The sequence below is a fragment of the Austrofundulus limnaeus genome, unplaced genomic scaffold, assembly GCF_001266775.1.
Source record: "Austrofundulus limnaeus strain Quisiro unplaced genomic scaffold, Austrofundulus_limnaeus-1.0 Scaffold2, whole genome shotgun sequence".
NCBI lineage: Eukaryota > Metazoa > Chordata > Actinopteri > Cyprinodontiformes > Rivulidae > Austrofundulus > Austrofundulus limnaeus.
The window spans coordinates 1,538,745-1,557,512 of record NW_013952404.1 but is presented as its reverse complement, the minus strand read 5'-3'; the positions used below and the strand labels follow the sequence as shown (position 1 = coordinate 1,557,512).

The following is an 18,768-nucleotide window of genomic DNA, read 5'->3' as shown; positions in this document are numbered from 1 at the left end:
TCGGGATATATCGGGATATATCGTATCGTGACCCCTCTGTCATGATATGTATCGTATCGCCAAATTCTTGCCAATACACAGCCCTATTCTGTACTGCTCCTTTAGTGTCTTTTAYGGTCTTTTAGCATTTCAACCAGGTTGAAGTCTGCACATTAACTGGGCTTTTGCTACACCTTGATTCATTTCTTTTAATTCAGCCARTCTGCTGTAAATTTCATCAGGATCATTGTTCTGTTGCAAGACCCCTTTTTGGCCATGCTTCCTAGACAAARGAACAGCAACAGTTGCTTTTCTAAAACCTTTGCTGATGTTTTTTCCTTCTTTAAATCAAGGCAACTCATACATGCATGCTTTAAAGCAGCAAAATGACAAATTTCTACATTTACAGAGGTCCTTAAATTTGATACTGATCAGATACTAGACACATTTGATCTGCACAGTTGATACTTCTTATTTAAAAAGAACAAAAACKAAAACCAAAATAGTGATTGTGGATTGTTTTTTGTCCCCCACACATAAAATAATGACATTGTGTTATGTTGTGTTGTTGCTCATCTAAAGTTTTTATCTCATCTTCTATATCTGGTACAGATTAAATAATTTTAGTTTTGTTCTGAAACATAAAACATTAAAACATTAAAATTAAAAGTGAGTGTACAACCATGATTATAAGAATACAATGCAGTTTTAAGGGGTTCATATATATTTAACAAAAATCTTAATAAAAAAAGGAAAAAAAGCCTTTGCTGTTAAGAACAAACCGTACACCTAATTTGGGCATCTTCACACTGAATAGACTGAAGTTGACAGAATTATGTCTTCCTTTGCCATCCGTCTGTATCATTTTTGATCCAATATTTATCTTAGGCCAATGAGAGAGAGAGAGAGAGTGGCGTCTGAAATTGCAAGATAATTATATAGGCCAAGAGAAGATATTTGTTTTTACGTCTTAAATGTGATTTTTATAGATGCTGGCAACCTGATCCAATAATTCGCTGTATACTTGAAAGTGCAAGGCATTAAAAACTCCCAAGTATTAAATTAATCTCTGTTAGTCTCTAATTCAAGTGTGGGCTCACACCCTGTTTCGCCCCCAGAGACTGCCAAGTGTAAGATCATGCTAAATTGCTCTTGTCATGTGTTTAAGACACTTGGCATTCTTAGCCCAGCATTTTCCACTGTGATCTGTGCGGCTTGTGTCCAACGCTGCACAACTTGATGACAGAAATAGCACTTTTCTGACTACTTTTGCTCAGGTTCTGACACCTCTTCAGCCCGAGATCAATCCACTGTAAGGGATGACAGGAGAGTCCCATCATTTTCTTGACACTTGTGTCCTCCTTTTTTTCCCTCCTGTCCATCAGTTGGTGTTTCAGAAATACAGGACCCCTCTTCCATTAGCTATCTCTTGTGGAAAACAATACAGGGCCCATTAAAAGCATTCCCAGACCTGTCAGAGAGTGCTTCCAATAATAAACTCTAATAAAAGCTGGAATGTATTATTCCCTAAAGCAGGAAGGAAGCAGCAGCAACAGTTGGTACACTATGCCTACATGGACATAATCTTGCTTTATGGGCCATCTGAGGCCCTTTGTTAGAGCAGTAACAGGGGACGAGCCGGAGCTGCAGATAGGAAGCACTCACCAATGTTTGGCATTCAGCATTACCAGGGGTAACGTGAAGCCGGGAGTGTTTCCTTTTCTTACAGAACTATTAAAATTCTTCTTGTCTATAGTGGGAGTTGTCCTGAAAGCTACATCACGATGTCTTATTGTCCAAAATGAACATTTTCTGTCAAAYGTCTTAACTGTGTATGAAAATCAGATAAACAAACGTTTAAAAATGATTCCATATGACTATTTGAGACTAGACAATTTACTGATTACTTTAACTGAATGTTTTCAGTAAAGATTTATTTATAAACAAATGAATAAAAGAGTTAATTATTTAAAAGCTGTTTTATTTTAATAAAGATTTATATGAAATAACAAATATGATTATACCCAAATATGTGTTTGAGGTAGTATGATTTATTTTAATAACTCAATATTTGACATCCATATGACGTCCAAGAACTGGTCAGGATGTTAGATCTGTTTCTTTTAGATTTATTAGTTTAGTTTTGGGCTGCGTCTCCAAGCTGAGCTTCCTCATCACAGAGCACACACACCCACCCGGCCCCGTGCTGAAATGGGCGGCACAGAAGCGGAAGGAGGTTCTTAAAGAGACAGAGGCCAATTTCAAGGCGTTTAGAAACAGAAATGATGAGAAGTCAAGTTTAGTTTCTATTTAAACATATAAACAACATTTTAATAACAACTGAAGGTGACATAGTTACTTTACTATGGTATAGAATTTAAATATATGCCTGAGAAACACACAATATTGCCCCTTTAAAAATGCTTCAACTAAATATGGTTTAGAAGTCTCAGAGCCACAACAGCTCTAGAAGAACAATCTCTTGAAATGACATTGTGTCTCTTGTTCCTTGCATCAGAAATACGGCAGGATGGATGAGTGGAAACATGTTGAAATCTTGTGTAGAGAGGTTGTTAAGGTTCCTCTAGAGACTCAGGCACACACAAACTGAGAAAAGTGCAGAAAAACTGGGAAACTCCCAAACTGGTAACTGCCTACATGCTTCACAGGGCAAGTCTAGACCAGAGAAATGACACATTACACGCAAAGAGAGGGGACAGAGGGGCAGACAAATGGTAGAACTGGTGAGTAAAAAAGAGACATGCAATTAGAAATAGCTGCTCTTGTGTGCTGCACATTTAACTCTTGGTACAAGATAAAAGGGTGTATTTGTGTTGAGAAATGCAGTGTATTTAATGGCTGTTTTGCCTTCAATGTCTTACATGCATTCAAACACAACAGCTGATTACTGGAGAAAGATGAACCTTAGAAACATTTCTTTGAACATTTTTTGATGGATGACAAAAAAACAAACATATTTTGATTGCTCTATTGGATGCCCCATACTAATGTTTACATAAATACTTTTACGAAATTATGTATTGATCTGATTTGCATACTGGGTAAAACGCTAATGGGACCTGAAATGTCCTTTCAAATTTGTATATGTTCTCGTGCTTCTTATATCGCATCCCCAATAACTCATGGACCATGTGGTTGTGTAAGGTAAGGAWGTGCAAAAAGTTACAAAAGAGGACGAGTGGGAGAAAATTCATCCTTAAAGAACAGTGCACAACAATCGCAAACTGGTCCAACCACCCTCTGCCCCCCATAAAAGCCTACATATCAGACTAACACATGCTGCAGCATGTTCAAAGAACAAACAACWTCTATATCAGACACACAATCAGAATTGTTTGGATGGTTGAAATTCTATGCAACTGTGAGTACAAAACATTACATTCAACCTGACGTCACTTACTGAAAACAAGGGTGTGATGCAACATTATGTGAGTAAAACACTAAAAGTAGTTCTGCTGTCCACCTTGCCTCCCTTCCTGTCTGTCTTTGTCATTTCTTCCTCTCTTTCTGGTTATTTTTCCTTGCAGCATGAGGGCAAACCCACATGGATTTATTCCTGTCATCAAATTTGGTTAATTCACTTCTCTTCACTAAACATTTTGGCTTGACTTACTGGTTGAACTGAAGTGAGCTGTCAATCATGTAATAATATTTTCTTTTTTTTTTTCCTCTTCAGTGCACGATCCTCACCACAACTTATTTCCTGGTATCATTGTTTTATTCAAACCAATAAAACCTGGTGTTTTCTTGATAACTTAAAACCCTTCACTATAACCTGTTTACTTTTCATTCTCTATAAAACAAGATATATTTAAGTATATTTACTTTATGGATTTGTTAAAWGCCAGTTTACCAGATTACCAGATTGTCAGATCTACAGATATCCATAGCACAACACCCTTCAGCTTTTCCTCCAAATTACTGACTTGGGTCTTATATTTTTAACTAAGATACTAAACAAAAAATGTGTTTGAAAATGTTTATGCAATGCTTATGTTGGATGAATCAGTTGCATCTGGTCCGAGGTAAATATTGAGGTTAGTAAGCCAAAAAAGGTAATTACTAGAAAACCTATTTCCACTAGAGAAGCACAAAGAATTCATTGTCATGATATTGGCAAAACATAGCACTTGGAATAGGCTCAATTTTGTCCTAGTTCTGGCAAATACATTTAAGATTTTTGTTGGAAAAACAACAACTTGTGCTTCATAAACTAGACATGCTGGATGTTATGATAGTACATTCCTAAACCTAATGTTAACAGAAACAAAATAGCCCTTTAGACTAGCGGATAACTTTTACCAGCAGTAACAGATAATTACAGACATCCAGTTTGTGAAGGCCTACACAAGTGACCTGCTATAAATAAGACTATAACAATGAATTTTAAAAAAAGCTCTGAGGTGGGCAGTCCCGGTGGCCAATTAGCCACAGTCTGGATGCTATTTAGCTTTCAACTGCTGCTTTCAGTTAACCTCTCCACTGTAGCAACAATGAGACAGAAAGAACCTCAATAAATCTGCAGAAAACTCTCATGTTCCATGGCTCATGGACTGTTCTGCAGTAAAAAACGATTTTGTGGGACATGTGGCCTGTCATCATCCAACTATGGTGTATTTAGGTCTCTTTTATCCCTTTGTGCATTGAAGTTTTAATGTTGAAAGGTCTTTTCTCAATAATCAGAGATTAGGGGAGGTTTTTGTATGCTTTTTGATTGTGGCAAGTTGATGAAAGTTTCATTGCAGAACTTCCATTCGTATTTATTCTTTAGAGAAAAATAAAAGAAAACTACTCATATCTAATTTTCATTACATTACTAACATTTTTTCCAGGATTCTTTTTTTAATGATGCTCTTTACAGAGTTTTCATTAATTTCATTTCATCATAAACATCAGTTAGTGCAGTTTGCACTGTGAAGCTTTACAGATTGGATTTCATCCAAACTGAAAATGCTGACAAATCTCCATCTTCTACCACTTATCAGTAATTGGGTCACAGAGGCAACAGGTCCAGAAACGAAACCCAGACATCTTGTTCACCCTCCTGGGGGACCCTGAGGCGTTCCCAGGCCAGAGAGGATACACAGTTTCCAATGAATTATGGGTCTTCCCTGAGGCCCTTAACCAGCTTCTGTACAGGTGCTGGTCATAAAATTAGAATATCATGAAAAAGTAGATTTATTTCAGTAATTCCATTTAAAAAGTGAAACTTGTATATTATATTCATACATTACATACAAACTCATATATTTCAAATGTTTATTTCGTTTAATTTTGATGATTACAAATGACAACAAATGAAAATCTCAAATTCAGCATATCAGAAAATTAGAATCTTGTGAAAAGGTTCAAAATGGATGGCACCTGGTACCACACTCTAATCAGCTAATTAACTCAAACCACCTGCAAAGGCCTTTAAATGGTCTTTCAGTCTAGTTCTATAGGCTACACAATCATGGGGAAGACTGCTGACTTGACAGTTGTCCAAAAGACGACCATCGACACCTTGCACAAGGAGGGCAAGACACAAAAGGTCATCGCTAAAGAGGCTGGCTGTTCACAGAGCTCTGTGTCCAAGCACATTAATAGAGAGGCGAAGGGAAGGAAAAGATGTGGTCGAAAAAAATGTACAAGCAAGAGAGATAACCGCACCCTGGAGAGGATTGTGAAACAAAACCCATTCAAAAATGTGGGGGAGATTCACAAAGAGTGGACTGCAGCTGGAGTGAGTGCTTCAAGAACCACCACACACAGACATATGAAAGACATAGGTTTCTGCTGTCGCATTCCTTGTGTCAAGCCACTCTTGAACCACAGACAGCGTCAGAAGCGTCTTGCCTGGGCTACAGAGAAACAGGACCGGACTGCTGGTGAGTGGTCCAAAGTCATGTTCTCTGATGAAAGTAAATTTTGCATTTCCTTTGGAAATCAAGGTCCCAGAGTCTGGAGGAAAAGAAGAGAGGCACTTCATCCACGTTGCTTGAAGTCCAGTGTAAAGTTTCCACAGTCAGTGATGGTTTGGGGTGCCATGTCATCTGCTGGTGTTGGTCCATTGTGTTTTCTGAGGTCCAGGGTCAACGCAGCCACATACCAGGAAGTTTTAGAGCACTTCATGCTTCCTGCTGCTGACCAACTTTTTGGAGATGCAGATTTCCTTTTCCAACAGGACTTGGCACCTGCACACAGTGCCAAAGCTACCAGTACCTGGTTGAAGGACCATGGTATCCCTGTTCTTAATTGGCCAGCAAACTCTCCTGACCTTAACCKCATAGAAAATCTATGGGGTATTGTGAAGAAYAAGATGCAATACACCAGACCCAACAATTCAGAAGAGCTAAAAGCCACTATTAGAGCAACCTGGGCTATCATAACACCTGAGCAGTGCCACAGACTGATCGACTCCATGCCACGCCGCATTGCTGCAGTAATACAGGCCAAAGGAGCCCCAACTAAATACTGAGTGCTGTACATGCTCATACTTTTCATGTTCATACTTTTCAGTTGGCCAACATTTCTATAAATCCTTTGTTTTTATTGGTCTTCAGTAATATTCTAATTTTCTGATATGCTGAATTTGAGATTTTCATTTGTTGCCATTTGTAATCATCAAAATTAAACGAAATAAACATTTGAAATATATGAGTTTGTATGTAATGTATGAATATAATATACAAGTTTCACTTTTTAAATGGAATTACTGAAATAAATCTACTTTTTCATGATATTCTAATTTTATGACCAGCACCTGTATATGCTCAGCAAGTTAGAGAGAATACTTGATGAGATTAAACTGTGCAAAATGTATCAATATCTGATGCTCATTATGAAGAACATGTATTGAAAATGCACGTCCACACTCTAACAAACAAATTGTGTTTATCTCAAGAAGCTATGCAACTTGTTGAATAATAAATACACAACAACAACTCATTACTTGACTTTCTTCTGTCCTGTTTCACAACCCGAAATTTTGGAAAAAAAATGCTAGAGAAGATAAGAACAAAACCAAGGGGCTTAAAAAAATAAATCAGGAAAAAAATACAAAATAAAAGCAAGATATTCAGATATGTCAGATTTTCTCGCCATAGCATCTTTTTTGCTAATGCTGTTTCAAATCAAACATTAAAGTCTCATTTAACATTTAGTTGTTATCGATTTCTTTACAAAAATCAACTACAAATGTTCATCAGATGCAATGAAATCATTTAAAAGTAACYAACTGTAATGCTTTGGAAAGTTATCCCAAACATGAGACTTTTACCAGTGTTTAAACAGGAACACTCAAACCCTGATTCTGTTGGAGGTTTAATTTGCTAGAAGGTGACACATTTTTGCAAAAAGAATGATCAAGACTTTGTCGTTTCAAACAACTGTACTATAATAACTGTCATTGTATTTCATGTGTTTTATTCGGATTTTCTCTTTGAATACATTTCTCTGTCTAAACAGAACCCAGGATAACAAACCATCTCGAGTCCTGGTGACAGCAGAGAAAAACACAAGCCTAAACAGAGAAGCTAATGATACCCTTGGCTGGATGTAAACAGGAGCAATGTGTTGCTGAGACATCAAGAATTCCACCAGCCACTGACAGAGGACCTAAAATTAGCCTAATGTTTACCTTCGCTGGACAACAGAAGCCACAAACACACTGCCTGTGAGTTCTCCTTGCAGATTAGTGTTSTAGGAGTTGGGGGGACAGTGGACAGTTTCACTCATCAACAGGAAGATTATTCTCATTAAATTATAAGAATAAAATCATTTATTTGAATGCTTAAATGTCAGATAAGTCTGAAACAGTTTTTTTGCAAATAGCTGGAGGTATTCTGGAGTCTGCTGTCCAAAAATTCCCAAGAGATATGAGGGGAAAATTTAAGGAACTGCTTGGAATCTGGAGGTTTTTATTAGCAAAAGGGGGCCGTCTTTACTGAAAATGCACAGGAAAAAAGGAGGGAGGGAGTGGGAGAGGAGGATTTCAGACAGAAAGGCAGGCAAAGGCAGATTATGAAAGCCATAAGTGTGAAAACACAACAAGAGCATAAGTGAGAAAATAAACAAGTGATGGGCTGCCAAGCACTAGCCGAGCAGAGGTACTTCCCCTTATGTGCACAGCTGGATTGACGAGACGATGAGCAATTCTGCCCTCTCTTCTCCTAGACTCTGACACAAGCAGGGGATTTTAGCTTCACCAAGTCAGTCTGCTTCAAAAATAGCGATGTGCTACTAGCCTCCAAAGTAAACAAAAGTCTTTATACTTCCTCCCAAGTCTCAAAACCCAACATACTTTTCATAATTTAATTATCTTTCATGTTCAGCAGTTTGTTAAAAAAATGTCATAAAGCATATAATGGAATTACAGATCCCACCATGTTTATTTCTTTAAATGGAAATGTTTGAGTTTTCTCTGCATATTTAAAGCAGGTTTGTGTGAACAACTTAGGACTAGTTATTGTTTTTCCTGCAACAACCACCAGCATGACACAGTTTGGAGAAGCGGAGAAGTTTACTGGTAAAGTAGACAAGATAAATAAACACTACTTGGAAGTGGGCTACCAAAAAGGCAGATTTTGCCTTCTGAAGTTAAATTAAAAAAAGGATGTGTATATTTCACAGCAAGCTTTATGCATTTATGTAACTGAAAGATTTTAAATCATATTTTCCACAGTAAGCTGTTATATATTTTTTTCTGTATAAAGGCCCTGTCACACTATAACCTTTTAGACAACTTATGCCAACTTGTTTTTTTTATGTCAAAATTACTAATAAAAGTTATATATTTGATAAATTTGTTAGCATTACAGTACACAGCTAAAAGAGGCTTCTGGTTGACTTTTTTATATTCCATCTTCAACATAGAGGTCTTTAAAAATTTTTATAAGTTTGCATTAGTTGTCAAAATGTTCTAGGGTTTTAAGACACTGCACTAAAAGGAAGACTGAACGTAACTTTAAGGTTTCAGATTGTCCAACAACATTTAAATATATGGATGCTAGGGATGTACCAATATTATTATTGGTTACGACAGATAACCAATATTTATGATATTACACAAACACACAGACTATTTATATACAGTACATATACACACAAATACTTGTGTCTTTTTTCGATACCGTAAAAAAAGTGACCAGACCACATGGCTCTTCAGTTATTCCTGGCTACGCAGCATCACTAACACTATCATGATAAAACAGATACCACTCAACCAACTATTTCCCCTCCTAAAACAGAAACACAAAGCTAAAAAGTTGGAAATCAATACTGGACATTAACATTGGCCCAGTTTTACTTATCGGACCGATACAATATTCTAAAAAAAAAGACCAAAATCGGCCGATATCAATGTTAATGCAGATATATGGCTGAACTGCAAACCTATAACTGGATTACCTGTTCAGTCACCTGAGGAACATCTACTCATGACCCTGTAAAGCTGCATGAGCTTAAAGGAGTCTGACGTTTTTAAACTATTAAACTAAAAAACTGAAGTTACCAATAGACAGGGAGAATACATTCATTTCACAAACAACTCTCATGAAACTACAAATTTTTCAAAGATCACTTATGTCAAAGGAAACATGAAGACTCTGTAATAACAGCACCAGACAGGGAAGCTTCCTCAGAAACTCTGTTACAGTCCACAGTCCTTCAAAATCAAATGTGACCACTGACATTATTACTTTAATAAAGCAGAAACTATGAAGACAATAAATCTGCAAAAAAAACTCTGATAAATTCCATCCTCAGTATTTTAATTGATGTCAAATTTACTATCGGTGTGGGAAAAAAAGGAATTTGTAAAACGATGAGGAAAAAATATGCTCAGTATATTGAAATTGTACCCTCATCACAATACCAATATCGCAAAGGACAGCTTGTACTGTTCATAGACCATCACATTTCAAGCACCACGCATTCGTGTTCTGCATGCTAAAAACATTTTGGGTCAATCCAACAGACTCTCACCGGTCTTGATGCCCACTTCTGGTTCAGATAGAAGTGATGACAGAAAATAAAGTGACGAGTGAGGAAAATGTTGGACAACTGATATTGTCACAGTAATATTAAACAGCAACACTTACGAAATCAAAAAAAATAATTCCAACTGTAACAACAATCTTTGCTATGAAGCTGCCGTGCACAATTAATGTGTACACAAGTGCACATCCCACGTATTAACATCACCCTGAACTGTACTTCCACTTTTTACGAGGAGATCACAACCATGAAAAATCTTATTATTGCCGCCATGCTAACCTCTCCAAAACTGTCAAGACCTGTACCAGAGTACTGTGAACATCTGTGCAGTGATGTACTGGAAAACTCACAGGTCTTTTATTGAAACTCGACTTTAGATTCAGATTTCATGGAAGATTTGAATATGAAACAACACGATTTCAAAACTTTTTTTAATTAAAAGGCGGTGGGGAGAAGGGTCTCCACAACCACTAAATCATGTTACTGAATAGTAAACTACAGGTCAGAATTTGTAAAAAATAAATAAATAAATAAAATGTACATTAGGTTCAGTGAAATACCATTATTAAAACCTGAATGACATCAGGAAACTGACTGGAATGTTATAAATGCATTAAGATCATTAGCTTCAAATAAACTGCAAAAATCCACAGAACCCATCAACACTCAGAGAATCATAACAATGTTGAAATACTGTCAAAAGGTCAAAACCAAAACATCCAAGTTCAGTTAAAGCAAAGTCTGTGTGATGCCAACATTTGTGTTGTCTACAAATGATATTTGCTGCAATGCAGGTGTAAAAATGTTTGTTGTTCTGTTTTTTTTCTAATTAATGTGTAAACATAAAAGACTGGAAATGGATTCTTAGTATTAGTCATACACGGAAAGCTAAAAATATTTCAAAAGAAATAGTGAATGAACAGCTAATAATTTCTATGAAATTTTCTGGTGAATTTCCTAGAAGACATCCATTAACATGGACCTCAAAACCTGCTAAATCCAATGTGAACAAGAGCGCTAATCTAAGAATAGTCATCTGTGTTTTCTTTCATGCCAGAGCCATTATGGTTCATTTGTTCTGTTTGTCTGGCTAGTTTTTTTTTTTTTTGTGAATCACAATTTCACAGAAATGATCAAATTCTAAGATAAACAACAAGTCAAAACATTGCTTGAGGCAAAATAAAATGTATGAATGAGTATTTTGTTTTTCCAAAGATCTGACTTGAATAAGTTAAAAAAAGGCAAAAACAAAATGATCCTTCATACATACTTCAGAAGAAACCGTTACAATAAAATACTCATTTTGAGTGCAACAAATCGAGACTTTACTTACTGGTAGCTCTGATGGTTCTGGGAGAAATTCTGCATCTTCTCCAAAAATAAAATCCGGAGGCAGTTCTGGATATTGTGCATTGAAGATAATATCCCCTGAAAGAARGGAGAACTTGTTTATAAAGTTTTGGTTATGTCTTTTAACATATCAARTTACTATAAGGTCATTTTTTAATATAAATAAAAGGTTACAGTGTTCTTCGTATTAAAGCAACAAACTGAATTCCTTATTTGGTTTTTGATCCCTAGCGTCTGTTGTCAAGAAAAATAAAAAATCTAAAAAAATATCTAAAACTTACACAAATTCTAACGATCATTCATAATGAGAATACCTTTACTGTTGAATGCAACAGCGTTCTTACTCTTATCAGTGAACACAAAATGTAAAACTTAGTAATAAATCCAATCAGTTAAACATTATTGGGCAAAAGGTAATTACAAGAAAATTAAATAATACAAAATATGCACGTAAAAAGGTGCAGATTTCACCGGTAAAATGTATTGCACAAAATAATATTAAACCATTTTTAAGAAATATAATGGTTTGGATAAATAATCAGATTTAGGTGTTTAGATTAAAAAAATAATAAATAATTTAATTTATCAATCTATGATGTGAGGTTCCTGAACTATAAAGAAATCTCCCAGCTGGCCTTAAACTGCCTTCCAGGCTCCCATGCATGAGCTGGAGGAAGTGGATGGGAAGGGGAGGTCTGATGTCTTCATAAGCTGTTGCCCATGAGAACCCTGCTTTAGATAAGCTGCAGGAGATGGACTGATGGATAAAACATTGTGTGCAAACAGGTGTGCATTTTTAGCTCGGTCACATTGCATCTGTCTAGAATTGGGATTTTGATTTGAATCCGAACACATTAAATTAAAATCAGATCACAATTTGTGGATTTTTAAATTTTGGAACAAAATTTAACACGTTTAGTACTAAAATATATCTAAAAAGGTTTAACAAAGAAAAAAAAAAAACGAAAACCTTGCTGCTTAGTCAAAGACGACATGACATAAAACTGAGCTGGTTCAGCGTTCTGATAAGATGGTACACAACGGTGTGCGTGCTTGCAAAGCTGTTCTTATCTGCTTTTTTAGTTGTGCKAGCAAGAACCGGAAAAACACTCACATATGGAAGTATTTTCCCAGCGGAGAAGAGACAAGAGGAAACGAGGATGTATTTTAAATGCAAACCACTGAGAGCCTGAAAAAAAAAAGGCCTGCCTCAGTGACTCCAGACAGAAACAGATCTTTAAGATCGAATTACACAGGTTATAAATTAAGCCTTTATTTGCTGCTTTGTTCAAAAAGGCTGCGGCAACAAAGAAGAAACCTGCCTCAAAAGCACAGTTTTAGTGCAATGTGTCCTCGCAAGGTTTTACTTGTCTTTTTCTTTCAGATTTTATAAAGGGCATAGTGGGTACAACAGTAAAGTACAAAAACATTATTTTGCAGCCTCAAATGTGGAAGGGGGCTGGAATTAATAAATGAAAGACCTGCATGCAGACAGAGACAAATCTGCAGCTCCCAATGATTTAACAAACTTCTACCTTTTCCAGAAATGAGATATTAGGTTAAGTGGGATGTACAGATGCTTTATTTAATTTGGTCCAAGCAGCTAAAGGAAAAATAGAATCCCATGTTTATTGCYTCTTACAGGAGGAGTCAAAGTTCATGATGGGTTTTAACCAGTCAGTAGATTTGAAGGTTAACAGTTTTTCTAAAGCCTTTTGGTTCAATGAAAACTTATTACAGTAGAAAACCATAATGTAAAAATAATTATGTACGTTTATTGACTAATACAAACAGCCCATGACACATGTTCTTTTAACTGCAAAATTACAAAATTTAGACCAAGTTTGCAAAGAACTTATACATCAATTACACACATTCCTCAAGTCTAGCCATAACTTCCTGCCACAGGTCACAACCACTTCTGCCTGTGCCACATTTTGTGCAAAATAAGCAAAGCCTACTTCCTCTAATCTGCKACAGGTTTCTTCCCAAATTCTTGGCCACATTTGCGTCAAACTTAATACACAAGTAGTGGGAACTTTACTCACTCAGTTAACTATCATAAGTATTTCATTTATTTAAATTAAAGCAGGCATTTGTTGTTATGTAGGCATTTGTTTAAAGAACTTGTCAATAACCCATCAGCCACAAATACCTACTTCATCACTCTGAGTCACATTTCTGACTTGTGTTATCCTCACATTTATAWGTTGGTTGGAGTCCAAATGTAGCCAGAGTAAAATGGCAGACAGATACTATTTTATTGACGTGTGCACACTAAGACCTGGCATCCTGTGAGTCACRATAATTCCAATGAGAGCACGTTGAAATTAACATTAATTTACGATTCAACTGATATTCTCCATTGCACGTGTTCAGAAAGGAAAWACTGTTGTGGGGATTTGATTAAGAAGTGTAAGACTGCTCCAGTAAAAGTTAACTGGAACAAACAACAGGAAATTTACTGGTGTTTCAGTGATTAAGCATAACTWCTGCGACCAATACTTCACCAATACTTCTACGACTTATAACACTTTAACAGATCCCTGCAGCTGCTTTACATTTCACTGCTCGCTAAGCATGGGAATGTTTTACCAAACATTCCAATGCAGCTGTTTTTAAGTGAAACAGATTACCATTTTTATTCTGGGTGCTTTAAAATTTCCATAGTCTGCATTCATTCTTTAAAGTGCTTCAATAAAAAGTTCTCTCACTCTTTGGTCAACCTTTAAACCACTTTAAACAAATTAACTGTGACTTTTTTATGACTGGGTTTATGACATTCTAAATTAAAGAACGTTTATTCATCAGGTACGTTTATTTTTCACATTTTAGGCCCGTTGATTTAGACAACTATTGAATTAATCTGAACCCAGCTGGTGACTTGCAAAATTAAAGCTTGTCTGTGATCAGATTTCAGAATAAAAAGAGCAGACAYATAACAGTTAAAACTGGAATTACACCGTGCACACTGCACAATCAGCATGATTAGATGTCAKACTGTTCCATCTAAATCTGTGTTTGCTGCCATTTAATTTAGGGATATACAGCTACACGCAGATGAACAAAGACGCTTGATTTGAAGCTSTCGAAGAACCATGACTGGCCCAACTTCCTGCTGCTGCCACTTTGTGACTTGACTTGTGTTCGCTGATATCTCCTCAAAAAAAACTAAACAAAATTAACCCATTTGTGCAAAGCTGAACAATTATTAGACACTTACATTGTATGTCATTGTGTAAAAGAAAACAAACTTACATTTCAGGGTTTCTCCAGCATATGGTATGTGAAGTTTGAAGCGATCACAGCAAGGACCTGGAGTCAGAGATGTGCATCTGGGCACAAAGAATGATTAAAACAACACAAGATATTCAGTAAGAACACTAAATTACCTCATAGTGGTAATGATTAATAAATGCTAAACTAAAAATTGTACAAGTGTAAAGAAGCTCTAGTATAAAAATTGTTCAAAGTGACACTTGTTAAAAAGATTTATTTATTTATTTGCAGACCTTTCTTGTCAAAATAAAGAAGGAAAGCTAAAGTTTTTTTTGTTGTTTTTAATATTTAATAAAGTCAAGTTCTGTCAGGGGGTTTCACTTATTAACCTAACTGAATGTACACTGTAAGTGTAAGACTCTTAATGTAGGATTAACTTGTAATATGCTTCACCTTTTTTTTTTTTTTACAATGCAAGAACGATAGACAATGTTGTGTTTAAGACAGCCTCACCCAGTTTTGAGATCTGTGACACGCAGACAGTTGGTGGAGTCCAGTCCCACTCGGCCGTTTCTCACCACACTGCACAGCAAAGGCCGCAGCTCAGGTGAGATCCGGTGCAGGGTAACCTCAGGTGACATGTTGTTCATTGTATCCACTTTTAGGAGTCTGTGGTAACACGTCAACTATTAACTGAAACCTTTTACAAATCATATATTACAACAAAAATCCTATTTTACAACACACACACACACACATAAAAATCATAAAGGTGTTGGAAGCCAAGTTATGATCTAAAGTTGCTTCAGTTTGTCAGGGCTGAGTTTCAGCTACTTGACAGTGAGGTCAGCTGACAACCTGAATATACTGATCAGATTTGTCCTTGTTTATTTTTTTTTCCCTAATAACACTAACATGTACCAGAGTCTCAAACTGAGCCAAAAATCATTTAAGTAGTTAGGAAACAAGGAACATGATTTTGCACAAGCAATAGACTTCCACTTGTAGACAAGATCTGCATATTAAGAATTAGGGATATCTGCAAAAATAGAGCGATCTGACTCCCAACACCGTAGATATTAGCTTAATATGTAAATATTTAGACGGAAACAAACGTTGTGACATTTACGTTTCATTTAAATTATTATTCGTTGAATACGTGCAAWAATCAAAGCTGGAAAGTTGATCAAATCATAGCCATAGGCTAACACGGATGTTAGCTGGAATGCAAGTCGCTTCTTTTCTTCGCGCTATATTATATACATTTTAAGGTTAAAAGCACACAAAAATGATCTAGTCCATTCTATTTATTTAAGTACAAAATTAACTGTCTGTAGAAGTACCTGAAAGAGAGAGAGAAATTGGTTTATCTTTGCATTAACGCCAATGTTTACTTCATGCTGTCCAACTTTCCGGTATCTGCTATTTGGGTCCTGATTTTGGCCCCGGGTATAGCTGTCTAAAATYGTGCCTGTTGTAGAAATTAAGATTATCTAATCTTTTTAAATGTTTTATGTATTTACACGTATATTTAGAAGTTTATTTTAGTTTAAATAACTATAACACAGTAATATAATATTTAAAAAAGGTGAGTTTGTCTGATCATTGATAATAAATCGGACTGGCAGCAGCTAAATTGTCAAGCAGCTGTCACTTTTCACGCCGCACTTTGACCGTCACTTTCAGATGTCCACTGTGAAAGAACTGTCTTAAGGTAAWTTTTGGATAACATTTCACTCAAACAGTTCGTGCCGACGTACTTTATTTAACATTGCTGTTAGCCCTTTGTAACTGTTGTTTTCCCCATTTGATAATCCGTCGCTATTTGTTTCCGAAGTCATAATCTAATAAATATTAAAGCGAATTCCCGTACTAATAGTGTTTGAATTTACGAAACATTATGAAAACTAGTGCATCAAAGTGCGCAATCTATGCACAAAAAGACATTCACGTATGTTCAGTGAATACAGTTGGCACTGATTCATGAAAAAAAAGTTATTTGTGTGTAGTAAACAAATAAAGGATTGTCAGTTCCCTTGCAAATCCATTTATAATATAAATCATTCTAATTCAYCAGTATTCCCTTTAGGGTTGCAGATATATTTTTTAATCTGGGTCACTGTTGTGCACTAAGATCAACTTCCAAGTGTTATAAGAACCAGATGGAGTTAATAATGTCCAGAATCACCCCTGTGCCACAGAGTGTTGTGCAGACTKTGTGTGATCCAAAGGTTACAACTCAGGTGATGACCTGAAGGTTAAATATGGATGAGGGTTTGACATTCTTTCCATTCTGGGTTGAATCACAGCACCTCACATCCTTTACACTTTATTTTCTTATTGAATATTTTAAACCTAAAACAATGACACAAACAAAAATGCGTATTCTGGGTGGCTGCAATGTTTTGATTTATGTGCTGAGAGGTTTTAATTTCACTTGAAATATTACAGAATGAATGTGTGTCCTGGGATTRAAAATGTGCTAGAACCTGTACAAAAAAGCATATCTACCTTGGCATAAAAAGTAAARATTTACATCAGCGTGTGCAGCTTAATGAGTTATGCTTCTACAAGAGGTGCTGTTGCGGCTGATTCACTGCTGGGAAAGTCCGCCTTCTTGAGGGGGGTGATTCAGAATCAATGTATCCTGTAAGACAAAAACAAAAACACAGACATCATTCAGACATCGCTGGTGGGATTTATTTCAGAGATAACAGTTTTGTACACAGTTTAAGAACATTTAAATAAAAAAAACATAAACCTAAGAAATATTTCAAAAACTATACTGGTATTTATGGTCATTATGTAAACTTATGCAACACATTTTTACACATTTGTGCCGGGTCAAATCGTGTGCATGGTAAAAATCTTTTTATAAGAATTTTAAAATAAGTTTAGCAGGATCCTCTTTTAGATTAAATAAAAAAACTATAGTGAAAAACTTTGATTTGCATTAAGAATAAATTGCTCAAATGCATAGTTGATATTTTTTATGGGGAATAGATGTTTTCATAGACTGTTTTTAAACAAATTTTACATTCAATTATGTGTAAAACCTAAATTGAATACYTTTAATACAAATATAAAAGGTGCTACCTGCTCTTTGTGAGGTCAGAAAATGCAGTCTCATATCCTCTTGCAGTTTTCTATTTGGGGTTTTCGCAATTGACTTTTCACGCCTGCAGAGTGAAGACAATACTCTGCGAGATGTGGGAGAAAGAATTGAGCCATCCTACAGCCAGCGGCCAAGCTTTCCAAGTCTTCCCAGTGCCTAAGAAGAGATTTGAGAAGATTAACACGCTAGCATTAGCTCCAATACAAGCAGAGGATTGAATTAATTACAGACTTCGCTGGGCTGTGGTGCGTTCACATGGCGCAGCATTGAAATTCCTCCCATCCACCTCCGGTGAGATTGGAATTTGTCCAACTCAGCCTGCGATGAACGCTCTATTTTTATCTTCTTTCTTGTTTCAGTCAAGCTCATGCTAATGTCGGAGATAAATCGACTGATTTTTTGTTTGAAGGCTTTTTGGAAAACTAGTTTACATATTTTGCCTGAAATGTCCCCACGCTGCTTTCACTTAATGACCTGATTTCTGGTACAAAGCAATGGATGCTGAGACTTCCTAAATTCCTCTGTAAGTGTAATGTAATTACAGCTTTCAAAATTTATTTTTTCAAACGTGTGATTTGATCGTCAGATAATGACGGAGGAGGCTTTTGATGTCGTGGTGGTCGGTTCCTGTATGACTGACTTAGTGAGGTGAGTAAGTTTTTTTAAATCTTTTAATCTAAAAGGTCACGGCAAGTTTTGTGCCACCCTTAAAATTCTTACGAATTGGTAACATATTTGACGTYAAACAGAAAATCTGCCCAGCTGGGGCTCAGGAAACTCCTCAGCTTCCTCAGGTGGGCCCAACAGGAAGCAACAAGTTGGGCAACATTTTTATTCCCATTTAAGGAAATGCTTTTTTCACAAAGCAAATCATGGTTTCTAAACATTTTTGTCAGAATACAGTGATACTGTTCATTTCATGAATGGATGTAACAAAGTTATTGTGGTAAAAAATACAGTAAATAGGTTCAAATTTCAGTGTCTGATTTGATAATATTTACAGTAGCTCCATTTCATAAATTAGAAACATCATATTAGACATATTAGACACATGTTGAGAAATAAATCTTAGGTGAATATTGGTGAATGAATGCATGAATTTATAC

General features: G+C 36.0%; 2 protein-coding genes and 1 long non-coding RNA gene across 4 annotated transcripts in view; 1 reads left to right on the top strand and 2 right to left on the bottom strand.

The window, feature by feature from the left end:
* The window catches only part of babam2 (BRISC and BRCA1 A complex member 2), a 78,478-nt gene extending 62,496 nt beyond the window's left edge, over window positions 1-15,982 (bottom strand). Inside the window, exons 1-4 of the mRNA XM_014010049.1 lie at window positions 15,891-15,982; window positions 15,061-15,216; window positions 14,587-14,663; window positions 11,312-11,406 (exon numbers count right to left, since the gene is read on the bottom strand). Coding sequence (XP_013865503.1) covers window positions 11,312-11,406; window positions 14,587-14,663; window positions 15,061-15,197 — 309 coding nt within the window. The 5' untranslated portion in view covers window positions 15,198-15,216; window positions 15,891-15,982. The remainder of the gene's footprint in view (window positions 1-11,311; window positions 11,407-14,586; window positions 14,664-15,060; window positions 15,217-15,890) is intronic.
* Window positions 15,983-16,227: 245 nt separating this feature from the next.
* rbks (ribokinase) overlaps window positions 16,228-18,768 on the top strand; it is a 35,213-nt gene continuing 32,672 nt past the window's right edge. The window contains exons 1-2 of one of the 2 annotated variants that reach the window (XM_014010021.1): window positions 16,228-16,261; window positions 18,249-18,310. In XM_014010021.1, coding sequence (XP_013865475.1) covers window positions 18,252-18,310 — 59 coding nt within the window. In that variant the 5' untranslated portion in view covers window positions 16,228-16,261; window positions 18,249-18,251. Of the gene's footprint in view, window positions 16,262-18,131; window positions 18,186-18,248; window positions 18,311-18,768 lie in introns of those variants that run through there. The other variant, XM_014010014.1, reaches the window with a different exon arrangement.
* Window positions 17,065-18,768, bottom strand: part of LOC106518669 (uncharacterized) — a 3,248-nt gene continuing 1,544 nt past the window's right edge. The window contains exons 2-3 of the long non-coding RNA XR_001310342.1: window positions 17,644-17,818; window positions 17,065-17,194 (exon numbers count right to left, since the gene is read on the bottom strand). This is a non-coding gene — a long non-coding RNA (uncharacterized LOC106518669). The remainder of the gene's footprint in view (window positions 17,195-17,643; window positions 17,819-18,768) is intronic.